Source organism: Phoenix dactylifera, chromosome 10 (genome assembly GCF_009389715.1).
Source record: "Phoenix dactylifera cultivar Barhee BC4 chromosome 10, palm_55x_up_171113_PBpolish2nd_filt_p, whole genome shotgun sequence".
In the NCBI taxonomy this organism is placed as follows: domain Eukaryota; kingdom Viridiplantae; phylum Streptophyta; class Magnoliopsida; order Arecales; family Arecaceae; genus Phoenix; species Phoenix dactylifera.
In genome coordinates this window covers 4,902,803-4,921,316 of record NC_052401.1, presented here as the reverse complement: position 1 = coordinate 4,921,316, position 18,514 = coordinate 4,902,803, and the positions used below count along the sequence as shown (strand labels likewise).

The 18,514-nt window shown below is 37.8% G+C and overlaps 2 protein-coding genes across 3 annotated transcripts; one reads left to right on the top strand and one right to left on the bottom strand.

Moving 5' to 3' along the window:
- The first annotated feature begins 3,396 nt into the window (after nt 1-3,396).
- Nucleotides 3,397-15,089, top strand: LOC103708572 (eukaryotic translation initiation factor 2A). 2 transcript variants are annotated; one of them, XM_008793565.4, is made up of 14 exons: nt 3,399-3,558; nt 6,066-6,215; nt 6,290-6,644; nt 6,736-6,922; nt 6,994-7,228; nt 7,318-7,386; nt 7,497-7,598; nt 7,786-7,826; nt 11,041-11,174; nt 11,252-11,315; nt 11,456-11,552; nt 11,630-11,742; nt 14,635-14,660; nt 14,751-15,089. In XM_008793565.4, exons 2-14 carry the CDS (start codon nt 6,179-6,181, stop codon nt 14,848-14,850), a joined length of 1,560 nt encoding a protein of 519 aa, XP_008791787.2. In that variant the 5' UTR covers nt 3,399-3,558; nt 6,066-6,178; the 3' UTR covers nt 14,851-15,089. The 2 variants fall into 2 exon arrangements, 1 of the variants encoding a protein (XP_008791787.2); XR_005513656.1 differs by lacking the exon at nt 14,751-15,089 and having other exon boundaries at nt 3,397-3,558; nt 11,456-11,547; nt 11,623-11,742; nt 14,635-14,654.
- A 1,017-nt stretch (nt 15,090-16,106) lies between these two features.
- LOC103708573 (endochitinase EP3-like) lies at nt 16,107-17,576 on the bottom strand. The gene is made up of 2 exons (XM_008793568.4): nt 17,142-17,576; nt 16,107-16,622 (listed from the first exon to the last, which is right to left on the bottom strand). Exons 1-2 carry the CDS (start codon nt 17,539-17,541, stop codon nt 16,204-16,206), a joined length of 819 nt encoding a protein of 272 aa, XP_008791790.1. The 5' UTR covers nt 17,542-17,576; the 3' UTR covers nt 16,107-16,203.
- Between the last annotated feature and the right edge of the window lie 938 nt (nt 17,577-18,514).

Here is an 18,514-nt window from a genome sequence, read left to right as displayed (position 1 = left end):
AAAACGCATTAAAACTTTCAAACCATACTAACAAGGTGCCAAATGATGCTCGAGATTTGTGTATGATTCTCGAGGTGGCGGTTGGATGGTCATACATGGCAACCAATCACAATAATACATCTATGGTCCAAATTGGCAGAATCTGAGAAAGGTCAGATGCATGCTGTCCTGCATGCAAAGAGATTGTTTTTATCTTTTGAATATGTAATTGTTAGATCACAATGAAGCAGCTTAGTCACTATAGCATCCATTATCATCATCTTTGTTAACTACTTCTTGAGAACAAATAATTATTATTTGCTCGATCATTATGGAACAAAATAACCTATATATATTGCCTTAGTCAGTGCATGTAAGCAAACTTTGCCTACACGCATTGTGAACTACATTTTGTAAGCAGGACGTATTTGATTATGATATGGAGCCCATAATAGTTGATTGCTTACGTTGCATGTGTTGGCAAACTAATGCATGCATGCACATGAATCTAGTACTCCCCTACAATAATATTTATGATAGAAACTATTATTTGTTATTATAAGATAAAATAACAAGTAGTAACCGCAAAATAAGGGCCATTATTCTCAATACATAACGACCATTGCAACAAATGCCTGATAACAACTGCTATTTAGATGGTCATTGAATAAATAGCCATTATTTTAGACCATTTTGCACCGCAACAGACGGCTTTCCCTGTTATACTTAAAGGTGGTTTCATTCTGTGATCTTTCGATTGGCCGTAATTTACGGTATAGTGGTCCCAGAAGAACAATCAAACGTCTTTTTTGGATGTCCATAGATCCTCTTTACTTTGTCTTCTTATGATCACCCATCATGACCAATGACATCTCCCACTTAATTTGATTCCGATTCTATATGTGCACTTTTGTCAACCATGTCCGATATTTAGGCCGGATCATGCCCGTAAATTTCGGTGCTAGAACCAGTGATTAGATACCCTACTTAAGCTTTACTTAATCTCCAGCAACAAGCCCATGCTCCCCAGTTGTCATGCGTTAGGCTCTGATAAGATGGTTCGTTATGAGAGCACTATTGAGTAAGATGATTAAAAGAGTGTAGGCCCGAGGTCCAACCCATGATCAGCTTTAGCTGTAAACTCATGAGAATAGATGATCGAGTTCTTGGCCTTAATCACCTACCGATGAATGTGTAGAAGTTAAATGCCCTAAAGTGAACATATTTTATATTTAGCACAAGCATGCAAATTAAATCAATTCATGCAGCTAATTTGATCCGTTCTTGTCTCATTTCACTACCATTTTGTTATGAGGCATAAGATAGTAGAGGACGTTGGCTAATGCCTATAAATTTTTTGAATGCATATAAAAGCACACAAATCTTGCATCATCTTTAACAAGGTAAAAGCTGTAAGAAACTCTAGTGGTCCAGTACTCATTCCAACGAAGCCGCTGGTCGAAAGTTTTGCCACCTTTTCAGGTCCGTAAGCTCAAAAAATCCCACCAATCAGTACGTCCGCCAACCGACAGAACCCTTCCGTTTCCTCCATTTCGGAACCCTTGGGCCGGCCGATATGTGAGGGCGATAGTCCATATATAAGAAAACAAAAGGCCATTGGGCCAATATTATTACTGGATCTCCCCTACTGGCAAAAGTGTGCATGCTTGTTATAGGTCCACTTGTTATTTTGTTCTGGTGTGCATCAGCTAGACCATTCAATTCATCGATCAGATGGAATGTAAGAGGGCCAGGTGAGCCAGTATCCAAATCTTGATTTGGATGGCAATCAGATCGGGTATTCGGGTTGGATGTAGAATAGCTGAATAGGTCGAAAATCTATAGATCATAAGCCGACCTTAAACATGGCATATATCTAGATCCGAATCTAACTATTTTAAAAGTAACCTAACTCAATATACAATATGTTGAATCAAGTTAAACGGGTTAAGCATTGCCACCTTGATGTCATAATTTGAAGCTTGACCCAATCAAACACAGGGCCCCGGCTCAAAGAAGGCCCACTGCAGGAAAGACCTCAAAGACAAAATAGAAAAAAAAAAGCCCCCTTGTGAGTTCGCCTTAGGTCAGCCCATTGCAGGAAATGCCTTAAAGACAAACGGCCTTAAGCCCCCAAATATAGTGGGTCGCTTCTGAATTCAAACATCATAACTAAGTGGGTTTATACATATAGTTTTCAAAAGGATTAAAGTAAATATAGTATGCAATACCATATCGAACAGTTCGATTCAACTAGTATTGTCGTATATTGACTACAAATTGGAACTTGGATAAACATATGTTAAGTCTAATATTAATTATTTACTAGATAGATTCCGGATATATATATATATATATATATATATATATATATATATAAGGCTAAGGGATTCAAATAATATCTTTCGACTAGCATATTTGAATGAAGTTTTGGGCCGTTACAAATGGTGTCGGAATGAACTGGGTCTATAATCCATGTACAGTAAGGGATGCTGCAGTATGGATTTAGGGCTGAACACAAGCCAATCCTGATGTTTTTGATTGCATTTGGATATTTGGCAAAACTTAAACAGAAGAGTGTAAGAACCATACATCTTAGATATATACATATCCAAAGAACTATATATCTTTGATATATATAGGTCTAAGAAACTTAAATAATATCTTCTAGTTAACCCTTTGGGCAAAATTTTGGATCGTTACATACATATAAATACGTACACGGATGGATCGATACATCCATAGATACATGCATACATACATATATATAGATATTTTTAACAGTTTGTGGTTGATATACCTAATATATAAATTAGTTTTTGAATTTTGATTTAGGTATTGGCTGAAAGTGATCGTTTTTTATTTTTTAATTTATCAAGCTGCATATTAAATATATTTGTTCCCATATATTATTTGGGCAAGAATTTGGATCGTTACATACATATAGATGCGTACATAGATGGATGAATGGATACATATATAGATACATGCATGCATTCATATATATGTAGATAATTTTAACAATTTGTGGTTGATATACCTAATATATAAATTAGTTTTTGAATTTTGATTTAGGTATTGGCTGAAAGTGATCGTTTTTTATTTTTTAATTTATCAAGCTGCATATTAAATATATTTATTTCTACATAGGTTAGGAGGCTCCAAATTACATGATTTTTGATATATAAGTAGTTTAGAGATAGTAGATTATATCCAATAACTTAGGATCATAAATATGAGACTCTTATTATCTAATGCAGATTTGACTAGATTCGAATCGAAATTGATTGAGTATAACCAAGTCTCGCTCAGATTATACTTGTTATTTTCAAGCCCAGTAAACTGGGCTATTGGGCCTAAAACGTACCGGGCCTGAACCCTTCGTCTTAGCCATCCTTCCCTCGCCGCCGGACGTCGCTCCTCTCTCTCTCTCTCTCTCTTACCCTAAAACACATCTCGCGGTGTAACGAAGCAGCTTAAACCCCTCGACGCTCCCACCCATCCCGGGCCGCAAATTTTATCTTCTTGCTCTGTGGAGTTCTCTCGATCAAAATCCAAGGAAAGATCTCAGCCTTTCAGGTCGGTTATTCCCCCTCTGAATGATCTATGTAAGATCTGATGTAACAACGGTTCTCCGATATAAATAGTTTTCTTTCTTGTTTATTTGCTTTTAGTTTTTCTTAGCAGTCCATCTCGTCGAATACAAAGTATTATACACTGAGAAACATCCATATTTGACATTTTGATGTTTCATTCATGTCATGATTGTTGTTATAATCTCATATATATAATTGTTTTCTTGATCACTGGTTATTTGGATGTGATGTTGAATTGATGCCACTGTCGAACTCGGTGCCGATTAAACTATTATATGTGAGTAGAGCTTGGGCTTGAAATTGGTGGATGTAATTACAGGGGGAAAGAAAGAGGGAATTTAATTAATTATTGATGTAATTGATCATTTGTTTTAAAGTAATGATGCGCATCAATTTAGATAGAGAGGTTGAAACTGTGATCAAGAAGAGGATGTGTATGATGAGAGCCAATGAGTTGTGAAGCATCATGGAGAGCGTTATTATTCCTAAAATCTAGGAATTTGGACGCTGTAGTTTTACAGGTTTTAGGGTGGTGACATATTTGGAGATTTGGATGCGAGAAGTCATTCCTTGACTGTTTGGCAGTTCAATATTGATTGTGTTTTTCTTAATTCAACCTGGATTGTTGACAATGGAGATAGAAACCTTGTAAAGGAAAATGTGATGTAGCTGTTGGCATTTACAACACTCAAGTCTTATACTTGATAATATAGTTGATTTATAGTTTTAGGGCTCTTAAAATTAGGTATCACATTTCTTCTATCATCTGACATGACAGTTGACTTATATGTGTGCTTGCATGCATGCCTGCACTGTGTATAGTTTCCCTCTAACTTTTGGGCATTCTGGAGATTGGAAGTTGAAATGTTGAACACCTTGGAGATTAGAACACTTCAATCCTTGTTGGCATGTGAGATTTCATACATTACACTAGTTCTAAATTGATTATGCTGTTCTATATTTGAATAGGCTGAGAGGGGTCTTATTCAGTTAGCCATACGCCAGAATCTTCCATCAAAGCCAGAGACCGTAAAACAATTAGGCGCCCCCACCCCTCCCCACCCACGCTTGGGCATGCACGTACACACACATATCTGGTGCTTTCAGCTTCAATTTCAACCCATATTGAAACCTTGTCCCTGTTAGGCTAGTACTATGTTGCTTGTGGTTATTGTGCTTCATGTTACATTGCAAATTTCAGCGGTCTGATATTTGTCATTTTCTATAGATCCTTAAAATTTTCAACTTTATAAACTGAGAAAATAATTTAAGCTGAAGCTTAAAAAGCTCTTCAGTATGTTACTTTTATGGAGTTCGTTTAAATTTTGGGTCTGTACAGTACTAGTTATGCCTGCATGACAGGATTCTGTTTATATGAGCACATTTCTTTATGTGGTGAAGCAAATTTGCACCTGGACTTTAGTGTGTTCATTACATGTAGCAGTTTAAGGTGATTAGACATCTCTTTTTTTTTTTTTTCTTTTGGATGACCTTTATTCAAGGATTCATCTTTGATGGTATCAATTAGTATGCTGATTCCATTTCAGTTGCTTCAACTTTATCTTGTTCTTCAGATGCTCCTACAGTCTGAAAGCTGATTTCTTGGTGCCTCCAGCTTTGCTTGATTGCTTTCAAGAGGCACTTTGTGCATCAAATGAAACCTCTATGTTATTGTGATATATGGCAACTTTCTGAATCTTTTGATATCTATATCATTGTAATTGCATTATGTCAGTTTACATCCACTTCGGCTGTTTTGTTCTGTAAGAAATATCATATCTTTGAAAATTGAATATAAGTGTAAAAAGGGCAGGAACATTGTAATCATAAAACATACATGCATTCTATTGAAACGTTGTCTTGCTTCTTGGCTACATCGTATGATTTATTCTTCTGTATTTTTGTTAGTATGTACAGCTCTGGATTGTGGATGCATGAACATCTGCATATGGGTTAAGAAGCAAGGTTTTTATAGGGGTTCATATGTGTCTTATACCAGCAGTTAATGAAATTGAATGTGTTTGCATTCTTTATGAAGAGATCGAGACAAGTCCATCACTGTTCCATAGATCTGATCTGAATTTGGATGTACTGGATTGGGTCTATGTCCACATCCTGTCATGTATCAGCTAATCAGTAGGGTCTTGACCCCCTAGTATGTATAACCAGAAATCCAGAACAGAACTGATTAATAATTGAGTCTGGTATGAGCCACCTGGAAGAGGAATAAACTCAGCTTGAGATCCAATTTATCAAATGCTGATGAGATAAACAATTTCTATAGAAAAAGAAATGGAACACCAATCCAACACAACCTATAATTGGACCATTACAGTATCAGGTTGACTTTGGATGATCCATTAGGTTGGTGAATTCCAAAAAAAAACAGGAACTATACAAAAACCCACCTGATATAGCAGACCCATAGCTAGCTGTATTATCAGGTTATTGTCACTTTATAATGAAGTCAAACCCTTCTATGAATGACAGGTACTGGTATCCTAATCCTCAAGTTTAGGAGATATAAGTTGGAGACTGCTCAAAGCTGTCAGCTATCCCTCCATTCTTGACCATTTGAGGTCTAATTACACTCAGAGCTAATAATGTCCATGGATCAGTCACCAAGCCTGCAAATTTTAGGTAACTTTTTGTGGCTTTTATGCCAATTTTTCTTATTGTTTTAGTATTTCTTACTTTTTTCATGGTTACTTCAGCTCGAGAACCTGAAGGATTCACAATTTGGAGAGGACCCCCATTCAGTAATGGCCAACCACATGTCAATCTTGAGAGAGTTCCCTGTACTTCTGCTGAGTTCAGCGAAAATGGGTCTAGGCTTATTGTGATTAAAAGCGCCTCTACCGTTGTTGTTTATAATTGCTCTGGGTTCACTGAGATAAGATCCTTTGAGATTCCTTCTCTCCTTGCTGCTGTGCTGTCTCCATGTGGAACCTACCTCCAGACATTCCAGAAATCCACTACACCACAAGATAAAAATGTTGTGTTATGGGAAATAGAGACTGCTACTCCTGTTTATCAACAATTTCAAAAGAATATGTCTAAAACCACATGGTCTGTTAAAACACCTTAATTCTATACTTCTGTTTCTATAGATTTTATTCTATGAATGCTTCATTTAATCGTTTGATACTTAATTCCTCAGGCCATCAATTCAATTTAGTTCTGATGAATCTATTGCCTGCCGGATGGTCACAAATGAGATACAATTTTTTGATGCCAAAGATTTTTCCAAAGGAGTTACTTGCAGGTTAAAAATACCTGGTGTGGTTGCAGTGAAGCTTTCGAAGGCTCCTGCATCTCATATTGCAGCATTTGTGGCAGAATCTAAGGTCAGTTATCATATTCTGTGTGGATAAGCATTTCCTAAAAAACTTGCATCTGACGTCAACCTTCTGCTCAGAGTATCCCAGCCAGTGTTCAAATCTTTTCTTGTAATAAGGATGCACAGGCTCAGCCTGTTGCCAGGCGAAGCTTTTTCCGTTGTTCTACTGTGCAATTTCATTGGAATAATGGCTCTACGGGACTTCTTGTTGTGGCTCACTCTGATGTGGATAAAAGCAACCAGAGTTATTATGGTGAATCTAAGTTGAATTACTTGACAATTGACGGAACTCATGAAGGGCTTGTTCCTCTGCGTATGTTTTGTTTTTCTAATTTCTGAATCTTAAAGTCACTGTTGTCAGTGTATTCATGCAGCATTGCTGATCATAAAAATGGATCACAGGTAAAGATGGGCCTGTTCATGATGTCCAGTGGTCTTCTTCGGGTTCTGAATTTGCTGTTGTTTATGGATGTAACCTCTTGATTCTTTCATTTCTATTCCCCTATCTGCATCATGTTTTCTTTAATTTATTACATGATGCATATCTTGTTTTTGTTATAACATTCCTTCACTTGTTTCAGTCATGCCTGCAAAAGCAACAATTTTTGACAAGAAATGCAATCCACTGCTAGATCTTGGTCAAGGTCCTTATAACACAATCAGATGGAATCCCAAAGGAAGATGTATCCTTCAGCACAACATCATTGAGAACTATTACATGCAGTCGGCATGCCAATTGTGGTTATGGACTGTGTCAAGAGTTGTTGAAAACAATAGTTGTTTATTGAATGATTTGTAGCTACAATATGGAGATCGAGATGCCTTTGTTTCTTATATTCAAACTTGTTGTCTTAACTTTTGTTTATACAGTTATATGTTTGGCAGGTTTTGGCAATTTGCCTGGTGATATGGTATGTCCATAACTTCTTTTTCTGTGAAGGATGGGGTCTTGATGTTAGCACACAATTGTTACTTTATTTACTGATATTAGACTATTAATATATGCTATACGCTACACAGATTAAGAGGATGATAGCCTCTATTAGAAGTTTGATGTGTTTGGACTGGTTCACCCGTCCACACAACATGCCGGCATTCACACACCATGCATACTTTCTAGATGTTAGCTAATGCCAAATTTCTGGACACTAGCTAGAGGAAATGCCTTTCTAAATGTCAAATGATAAGTTCTTGTTGTAAGGTTGCTATAAATGAGTGTGACTAAGGAAAGCTTGCTAACCTGTTTTACCAGTTATAACTTCAAATATACTAGATTATTTGTTCACTGGTCTATATTTCTATTATTTAAGCACCTTCATTTATCAAAGGAAACTTTCTGTAATTTTCATTTGCTATTTATCCTTACACTGTTCATTGCTAATCTTGTTTCATGTTTTGATCATCCTTTATACTCTTTGACATAATTTCTATGCACAAAGACTTGCATCTGATCGAATTATAGATCTTCTTTACCGAATTCATTTGCTTTATTGCAATACAAAGCTTCATCTTATGTGTAGAAGACAATGGATATTTAAAGAAAAAACCTAGTGATAGAAATCCCCCTTGCATACTGTCTTTGAGGACAAATATATATATTTCTGTGTAAAATAGATGTTAAAATGATGTGATCTTGCTCTGTTGAATAGCAAGAAATTTCCTTTGTGTGTTTTTCTGCAAAAAAATAAGTAGCAGTAAATGAGCAGGTGAAAACATATCCTTGTAACATCTCTAAGTGCAAACTTCTACATTTATATTGTACCTTAAAGGGCACATTGAAAACCATGTAAACCTGTTCTCTTCCCTCTCTGTTATGCCCCTTTCGCCTCTCTCTTCCTACTTTATGTTTACATGCTCCCCTCCTCACCTGAATGGGTAGGAGAAGCAAGTAGAGGGTTGGGAGTAGGCTCCTCCAACCGGTGGGGTTGAGACTTTGGAAATCGGTGGGGCGGCTGCTTCAAATCATTGATGCAACACTACATAGAAGTGTGTCAAAGGTTTTACAAGGTGAAGCTAACAAAATAGAGGGCCTAGTTCAGCCAAGACCTCTACATTGGACAAAGGTTGTGGGAAAGAAAGTTCAAGCAAATCTAGTATACCCCATGTTGACAAAAGCAAATATTTAGAAGCTCAAGACTTTTACCCTGCTTCATTCATGATATGCTCGGTTCCGAACTACGTAGTGTTGTCTTAAGAGAAGCTTTTGCATCTTTATGGCAAGTTTAACACCCTAACATGGCCAATGATATGGAGCATGGCTTTTATATTTTTAAATTCTAGACAGAAGATGATCCGATGAACATTTTTCCTTGAGGTTCTTGGGTGAATAACGCAAAAATTATTAGTCGACAGAGGTGGAAGAAGGATTTCCATCCTTCTAATGCAGGTTTTGAAACTCAACCACTGGGGGTATTTTTTTTTGAGGGAAACCATTGTGGTAAGATTTCGCTAACTCCAATTTGAATGCTAGAAAGTAGATATTCTGAGGATCATTGTCTCAAAGATTGTGTAAGTTTTAGAATCTAAGGTTGTTGCTGGTAAGGAATTATGAAATAATATGCAAGAATATGCGTACAAGTAGATCTTCAAAAATCTTTGAGAGTTAATGCCCTGATTGGATCTAGAGTCTAGAATACAAGTTGAGTTTTCATATGAAAAAATTATTTTTATGTTGTTATCATTGTGGAAAAATTCATCGTGGGTACAACAAGTGCAATCTAGACATTATGAGTCATTGGTTTTTGGTTAGGAGGAAGAAATGGAAATAGGTGATGAACAACAAGAAGCTAACATGGAGCATGGATATCAATCATTGAGTGATACTATTGTTTAAAGACATGAATATTGTGGTGGAAAAGAATTAAAAAAGAGATCTATATCCCAGTTGTGGATGAACCGGTAACTTATGGTACAAGCATTTGTTGAGGGGCTGGGTTCGATCAAGACCAACATGATCTATCAACACATGATCCAGCTCGAGCCTACTTTGGCTTGAAGTCAGGCTTAAAATACCAAGCCTAAGCCTAACCCGATCAAAGAATGGAAGACTTAGGCCCAACCGATCCATCCTGGCTATATTGGGCTGGTTGGACTTAGCCTATGCAACCCATTTGAGTGTGATGGAGGATTATTCTGATTGGCATGGTTTGGGTAGTTGACCCAAATATTGGGGGAGAAGTAGAATTGGCCTATGAGGGTAAGGCAGTAATTGGTCAAGGTAGTGAGGAGTGGGGACAAGAGAGGAAGAAGTAGGGAGGGAGGGAGAAAGGGTGGATGGCTTTGGTTGGTATTAGTGAGGTGGGAATTGGTTGGGATAGGGGAGAGAGAGTAGAGAGTTGAGAATTGGGAAGAGAGAGGGCTGGTACCTTGGACTTGGACTGAGCAGAGTTGCAAGGTTTTGTCAGCTAGAGGAGAAAGGGAGCTGGTTTTAGGATTTTCTGGAGTCCAACACCCCTATCTTTTACTTAGGTTTTTGAATGTTAAAAGTATGTGCATAACTTATAAAGTTACAATGTGTGATATAAAACATATGCTTTAGATATTTATGTAATCAGTTGTAATGTTGGCTTGTGCCATGCTATAATCTAAAGAACCCAACTCTGGCCCAATTCATAGTTGAAAAAACTTGAACCCACCAAACTCATTAGGCCAGAAAGTTTAATTGAAGGCCCAACTAAGACAGAGCCAGGACGGGGCTGGGCTAGTTTTGTACATGTCTGCTTGAAACAGATCCAAATATGATAATCTTCAGCTCTATATAGTTTTGGGCTCTGCTTGGGCCAGATGCGGCCTCAGCCAAAATTGAATCTTGTTAAAATCCTAAGCCCGACCATTGTCTAAGCTTGCTTAGGCTTCAAATTCTTAGGCCTAGTCTTGGTCCAAGAGCATAGGTACAAATTTTGTAAGCCTAGGTACAAATTTTGTTGGTTCAAGTCATCGAGCCAATCAGGATAGCTAGCTCTCGACACCTTCATGGAATGCATGACAGTCAATGAAGTTTTTATACAAGTTAGCTTTTTCTTTTTCTGTAGTTCCTTTGCATCAATGAAGTTTTTTATGCAAAGCATTTTTTTCTTTTTCGATAGTTCCTTTGCATCAGAGTTGAGTGCTTTGATTCCTTTTCAGGCCTTTTGGGATTATTCAGAAAAGAAGTTGCTTGGAACAACGAAGGCAGAATGTTCTGTGACAAGTGAATGGTCTCCTGATGGACACTATTTCATGACAGCCACAACAGCACCACGGTTACAAATAGACAATGGGTATGTTGCACCTTCATTTTCTCAATAGTTTCAGCCAAATGAATTGTGATTAACATGACTCTACTTTCTCCCTGAAGGATAAAAATATTCCACCACAATGGCACCCTGTATTTTAAGAAGATGTTCAATAAGTTGTATCAGGTCTGTCTGTCACTCTAGAGTAGTCCCAAACTTCTCCAACTCTGCACAACCATGTTATATATTGAGTTGGCTCTTAGTGAGTGGCATGTCAAAATCAGCTCTCAGATTTTTTTTATAATTGAATGATATTAATGATGCAGGCTGCTTGGAAGCCGGAAGCACCTGAAAAGTTTGGTGATATTACCGATCTTGTGAAGTCTGTCAATACTTTAAAGATTGATGAACCAAAAAAACAAGGTCATTTTATTTCCATAATTCATAAAAACTATAAATCTCGTGCATGTCTGGCTCATGAATTTCATTTATTGTTTTAGCACAAGATCCTAAATCATCACAAGCGTCCACTAAGATCTCTGCAAATACTGTGCAAAAACCTGCTGCCTATCGTCCTCCACATGCTAAGAGTGCTGCTGCAGTTCAAGCAGAGGTATGCATTCAGTCTTATCATATGTTATTATTCAAATTTATGTGGTCTTGTGATAGTTTCTAAGTTAGCAAAAAAAGAGAGACAACTTATTCATCTAAAAATGACTAGTATTTCTTTTACAAGTAGACTAGAAGGTAGTTTGTGCATTTTTATATATGTATGCTGTGGTCTTGACCAGCTCGTGCCTGAATACCACCTGCTAGTAGACTAGGCCTGGTTGTGTATGCAACACTGGCAGTTGTATAGCATAGTTCCAATGTTCCAATGAAAAATATTTTAAGCCAAAAAATGGAAGTTAGAAAGAAAATATAAGAGTAATGAAGACAGCAAAGAGTGAGAATTTTTTTTAAAGAAAATTCTCGTTCTTTTTCAAGTTGCAAGTGAAAATCTGGAAGGACAATGTCTTACCTGACTGAAGGATATTCCAAGTTAAAGGACCTATAGGCCCCAAATTGGATTTGCTGTTGTTTAAGGCGTCTGCGGCTGCATGTTATCAATTCCTGAAAAAAAAAAAAGCTTGTTATGCTACCCAGATAATTAATATGAGTGGATTGGACTAATGTGCTGTTATTGGATCTCATAGATAGACTAACCAGATTGGAATTGAATGGTCAGTATTAAGTTTGTTGGAACTTCATACATGGGTTAGGTGCAATATGAGAATCCCTGTCAAACTAGGATTCTATAAAGCTTTCTGTTTCAACAGCCCCCTCCATTCCACCTATGGTTGTCATAATGGAAGTTGTGGCTGCAAGTATTTGAGAGTTGGAATGGAGTTCATTATATGGATGGACGGCTACTGTGGTTTTAGGCAATTGTTGGAACAAGATAAAGCACTCATACTTATACGCACTGCTGTTTTATTATATCATATCAATTTGGACGAATGCCATGACTATCATGCTTTTGTATTATAAAAATGTGCAAGTAGTGCTCTCTTCTGTGTATTCATAGGGAATTTTATGTTTTACGGGCCACAATAAATTCTTGAATTGCTGTGACATATTAATAGATCCTCAATTCTTCTGCTGAGTCCACTCTTTGTATGACATTTAGATGTGAAAGTTGTTCATCTAATGAGGAATAGGAAGATGAGGAAGTGTTATAGTTTTAAGAGAGCCCTGTAATTGTAACCAGCAAGCTTTTGTTAACAACTTTGCTACATACGATATCACTGCAAGTCATTTCAAGTTTTATATTCTATCAATTCTATCTTAGCTTTCCTCAAAAAAGAAAACCAAAGTCGTTAGGCTCTTCTCTTCTCTTCTTGAACCTTCAGCACAAGTTTGAGCTTCCTTCTTTCACTATAAAATCATACTCAGATACTTCTGCGCATTCTCATGCCATCTCACTCTTGTTTTGCCGCCACTGTGTTTCCAATTGGGGAACTATTATTCTTATTTTGATGTACGCATCTCTATAGTTGTACACACCTCCGCTTAACTTTGCCATCCTTACCAGTACCATGTCATTGGGTCTCTTTATTGCCCAATATTCATGACCATACAATATTGGCGGGCCTTGTTATTACCTTACTCGTAACATTAGTTATAAATCTTTAAAAAATCATTCATGACATCATAGTGGAGCTGAAAACAGATTGGATTTGGATCGGTTATCAGTGTATTTTTATCTGACAAATAAGAATATAAATATGGATATTCGTTAGATGCTAAAGTTTGTACTCATTTGTTTTAGATGTATTTAGAGGGTGTGCCTTAGTCCAAAGGTAAGGTTGCTCCATTATAACCTAGTTTTCATGGGTTCGAAGCACAGAAACAATCTGGTGCAATGGTAAGATTACTCCATTGTGACTCAGTGTCATAGATTCGAAATACAGAAACAACTTCTTTGCATGAGGGTAAGGCTGCATATGTCTAGTACTTTCCCAAACTCTACTATCCATGCACTGTGACATCATTTTTTATTTGTTTTAGATGTATTAAGATACGGATTGGATATTGACAATTACAAAGATTAATATCGACATAACTCAGATAGTTAAATTTTATGGTTAAAATATGATTCCATTTTATATTATCATATTAAGTTGATAAACTTCTCAACACTTTTTATTGTTATTATAAAACAAACAAATGACCATACAAGAAGTCATAAAGTTGAAATTGCATCCTGTCAATTATCTAACTTTCTTGCTGGATCATAATATTTCTGCCAAGTTACATTTTTGGATTAAAAAACCGATCATTAAGGATGAAATGGATCAAATCAAACATATCATTGTACAGGAAAAATGAAAAAGACTAAACAAAGATACGTTGATATTGTTGGTTATTTTCTTTTGGAGTTATTAGAGCTATATAAAACTAAATAGAATTGCAAACAGTAATAGATATTTGGACATGAATTATATCCATATCCGAATAGATTTGGACAAGAACGGTTCCAAACAGACAAAGGTCCGATCCATTCTCCCCCATGTGTCCTAGAAATGCATTTTCACTTGGTATAATTAACTCTTGTTTGATCGCAAATGTGTTTATCTATATCATTGTTTTTTCAGCATTTTAGATTGATAACAAAAATGATCAGATTGGCCCACCTTTTTGCCATCACTAAATTAAATTTGGCTCTCATTTTTATCCGTACTAAATATGTATTTCATATATTGCTTATATATGCTTTTATCCCTAATAGCTTTCATCAGCATTCTGATATAGCCCTATTCACTAGTCTCATCACCAGCATTTTTTTCAAATTTTATATTTTGTAGACCAAAATATCTCCTGGATATCGGCCATAATTTCAAAAATTATGGTTGTTAGGAGCTAGGGGTAGTACTATCATACGAAATATGCACAATAATTTTGCAGGCTATCAGCAGTTTGATATTTAAGACATTCTAATGATATTCGTTTCTGTAAATGACAGCTCTTTGGGGGGATTGCTCCTGCAGAGTGAGTCTCTCTCTCTCTCTCTCTCTCTCTCTCTCTCTCTCTTTGTGGGGTATTTCTTTTATTTATGTGGATGTATTTACATGGATCCAGAGAAACAAGCAAAAATGCATTGCGAAACAAGAAGCGCCGGGAAAAGCAGAGGGAGAAAAAGGCTCAGGAAGCCTCAGCTGCTACTTGTGGTAGTTCATAGCTCTTATTAACACATCAAATGTGGACTTTGCCCAATTTATAGTAATGGAGGATGTCAAATTTATAGGTACCATGAAGTACCTTCAGAGATGTACGCGTGAATGTAATAATTGATCAGTTGGAAAGCAGAGTTGATTGCAGCTATGTAAGATTTTTGATATCCACTTTTCTTGAGCATGTAGAAGGGTAAGATATTGGAAAACTTGCTGTGTCTGAAGAGCATATATGTGATATTCTATATGCCCAGATTTGTTTATGGGGAATTAAACCCGTAGCCAACATAGGCATAATCCAAAAGCAAACTTTGCACCTGAATTCTCCTTAAAAAAAAAAAAAAAAATTGTGCTTGGATCTCGAAGTATCAAACTAGCTGGACATGATTGGATTTAATTGTAGGCCTACGTCTAGTCAAGAATTTTTTCTTTAAAAAAATATTTTATTTTATTTTACTTTTTAAGATAATAGGGCCATAGCTAAGGATGCCCTCAGAAAGACCAAACCTCTTGCATCAGCCTCCAGAAGCATAGCAAGGAAGGGGAGGAAAAGCCTTTTCAGTCTAGCTCACCTAACCTGGGAGAGGTAGCCATATCTGCCAGGAAATTGGCAACCATATTACCTTCACGATGTAATAAATGCCTTTTAAAGGAGGGGCATGGCTTCCAAGGGAGTCTCATTGTGTCACGGATTCACAATGAACTCGTGTTGTTGGGAAAAAGACCAATCCATGCTAATAAACTTGTGTGGTATCCTTTTCATTAGTCAATGTAGGATTATAACAATCTCTTCCATCTATCATGTCGATTCCTTGAGAGAGGGAGTCTACCCACGGCCTGGATCCTCATCCCTAATATTATTTAACAAAGAAATTACATAACTAATGAAGGTCGTAATGCATCATGGGCTTGACTTTGATACTACCTGTTGTGGAAAGCTTAAGCTATTAGGGAGAGGATCAGTCCAAACTAATAAATCCATGTGGCACCTTTTTTATTAGTTGATATAGGACTATAACACTTGAGACCCCTGACATGGTTAGCATTCGTAGTTAGATTCAGCTAAGGCTGGTTTGCTATTTCTGTAAATTATCTTATTGAACAAAAAAAAAAAAAGAAGATGGGTGGGAGTCCAGAAAAAGTCAAACTCAAGAGAGGATCGATCGAACTCAGGTCACTGGCACTCACTCAGCATCGGCATATTTCATCAAATCATCCAGTTGGCACCTAGCTAGTTCTCTAGTTTTAGCTAGCAAACATGTCATTCTATGTCGTTAACCTTTATTCCTCGTTATATCATACCTTTATTTCTTTCAAACTTACATGATATAGGTATTACTCCAAGTGGATCCCCATATGACCTAACAAGTGAGCTTATCTCCTGGTGCCACACCAAACTGTTTGCAATAATCTTGATAGTATCTAATACGAGCATTCATCAAATCCACTCCCTTGCCATCACACTCATAAGCACCATTGATCCTTCGGATTGTGGCTCCAAATCCTTGGCCAGAAGTTATGACCGAGTGCACGTTCTCCATCCAAAACCACAAGGCGGCCTTGAAGGATGTATTCACGTCATTGGCCACTGTCTCAGGGTTGTTCAAGCCATCAAACCCAATGCTCCTTCCGGCAGGACCGTAGTTATAGTTCCAGCTCAATTGAAGGGGGCCACGGCCGTAGTACTTCTTCCCTGGGGCGCACGGGTATTGCTGGGTGTATCTTTTATCGCAGTAGTCGTCCTGGGACGTGCCATTCTTCTCCTCTATGAAGCAGAGGTCTGCTTGTGGAATACGGAAAAATTAGTCACAAGTTTTGGTCAGTAGAAATGTTTATTTTAGATCCAAGAGTAGTGGATATTAACATTATATATGCTGTGGCTAAATTTTGAAGGATGAGCATTTGATAGACAACTAAAAAGATCAATTATATTAGAATTTTTCTAGATAATATGGGAGAAAGAGAAATGAGAATAGCTAGGAAGTAATTTTCTCTTTTGGTTTAAGCCTGTATCAATCCGGTCGATTATCCAAGTTGTTTGTAGAACTACAATTTGAGTTCTTAAAAGAACCCTTCACCTCTCACATTTGGAATGGAAATGGTGTAGCTTGGTTTATATCCCCTTCCTGCCTTCTCCTTTACTTGTGTATCCCTAGTTTGATTACCTTATTTAACTTGGCTGGGTCCTCACAAGCGACAACCTTCTTTCATAAAATTATAAAGAAATTTATTTTGTTTTTTTTGACTTCAATACTCTCTCATTTCAAACGAAACCTTGCATGCATGGCAGAAAACTTACGTCCAGTTTCATGCGTGACGTGGGCGAAGAAGGCGGCGATCTCGCGCTTGGAGTCGTCGGCCGTGCCGGCCCGGCCGAAGCTAGGGTAGGAACCGAGTGCATCAAGAAACGCCGACCGCGTGTAGAAGCCCTTGCCGGGGCATCCGCCATCAGCCTGACTGATGATTCCATCAAAGAATTGCTGGGTGACGATATCCGCCACCGAGACGCCGTTCGCCGGCGGCGAGGCTTGGCACGGCCCCTGTTGGCAACCCGGACCGCAGTAGTCGTTGCCTGTGCCGCAGTAGCCATACTCGCTGCAGCATAAGCCCGGCGAGCACCCGCAATTCTGGGAGGCCGAGGGGGAGATTATTCCAGCCAGCAGGAGGGATATGAATAAGATCATACCGGTACCTGCCATTTTACTGGCTCATAAAAGGATGGAGGAGCAAAGGAGGTATCTATGGAGGCAGCCTCATAAAAGGATGGGTAGTGCTTTGATTTGTTTGTCGCTTTCCTTGCAAGCGAGCAACTCATTATGGATGTAATATGAGTGGTCCCGAGGGTCATTGGCTTTGGTGGTGCGCCGTTTTTGCCCCTCGCGGTTGATTTCTGCTTTGGGTTTGTCGCCTGTCGGTGGGGTTTGCGTGGAATTGGCAGCTGGCAGGCGTGGTCCAATAAAACAGTCAGATCCGTCCGTCTCGCTCCTTTTCCGAGCTCACGGATCTCTCGAATATCTCCTTTTGTCCTTCGCGGTTGGTCGGGCGAAAACCGCCGCGGAGGCATCGAGCCATTATTCAAGATCTATGCGGACGGATGAATTAATCAAACGAATTCAGAACACTCAAAGATCTGTCGCGAAAAAAGATCAATCATTCTTGCATAACCTGATATAGAAAAGCAATCCTGGGAAACAACCCAAACTTTTTAACTTAAGATGCAAATTCACCACCTTGCACCTTTCTAAAGATTAATTACAATAATTTTTCAGGTTTAAGCCAGTAATCCACCTCAAAGCTTGTCAAAGCAATATTAAGTGAGTTATGAATAAATTGTTTGGAGAACTTGTAGAGTTTCACCTTCTATGATAATTGGAGCCAAAGCAAACTAACTGGGGGCGTTTGGTACGGGATAATCGTTCTAGAATCAAGGATGATGTGGGTGGAAGTGATGAGATTACCGCGTTTAGTTGCACTATGGTGATCTTACGTGGCAGTGATCCTAAATCATCTCAACTCCTCAAATCACCGCCCAACCCGGTGATGGGATACCCATCCTTGAGGTCGGAAATCCAAGATTACCCTAGGGCAATGATCCTGGATTGAAAATTAAAGACAAAAATACCCCTCAATTTAGCAAAAAAATTGATATATCAATATACTATCAATATATTA

Excerpts from the sequence above, each read along its gene's own strand:
- LOC103708573 (XM_008793568.4), bottom strand. The coding sequence starts at position 17,541 with ATGGCAGGTACCGGTATGATCTTATTCATATCCCTCCTGCTGGCTGGA. Across the intron at positions 16,623-17,141 it reads CGTCACGCATGAAACTGGAC|ACCTCTGCTTCATAGAGGAG; the intron begins GTAAGTTTTCTG and ends TTCCACAAGCAG.
- LOC103708572 (XM_008793565.4), top strand. The coding sequence starts at position 6,179 with ATGTCCATGGATCAGTCACCAAGCCTGCAAATTTTAG. Across the intron at positions 7,827-11,040 it reads GCAATTTGCCTGGTGATATG|GCCTTTTGGGATTATTCAGA; the intron begins GTATGTCCATAA and ends ATTCCTTTTCAG. Across the intron at positions 14,661-14,750 it reads GGGGGGATTGCTCCTGCAGA|AGAAACAAGCAAAAATGCAT; the intron begins GTGAGTCTCTCT and ends ACATGGATCCAG.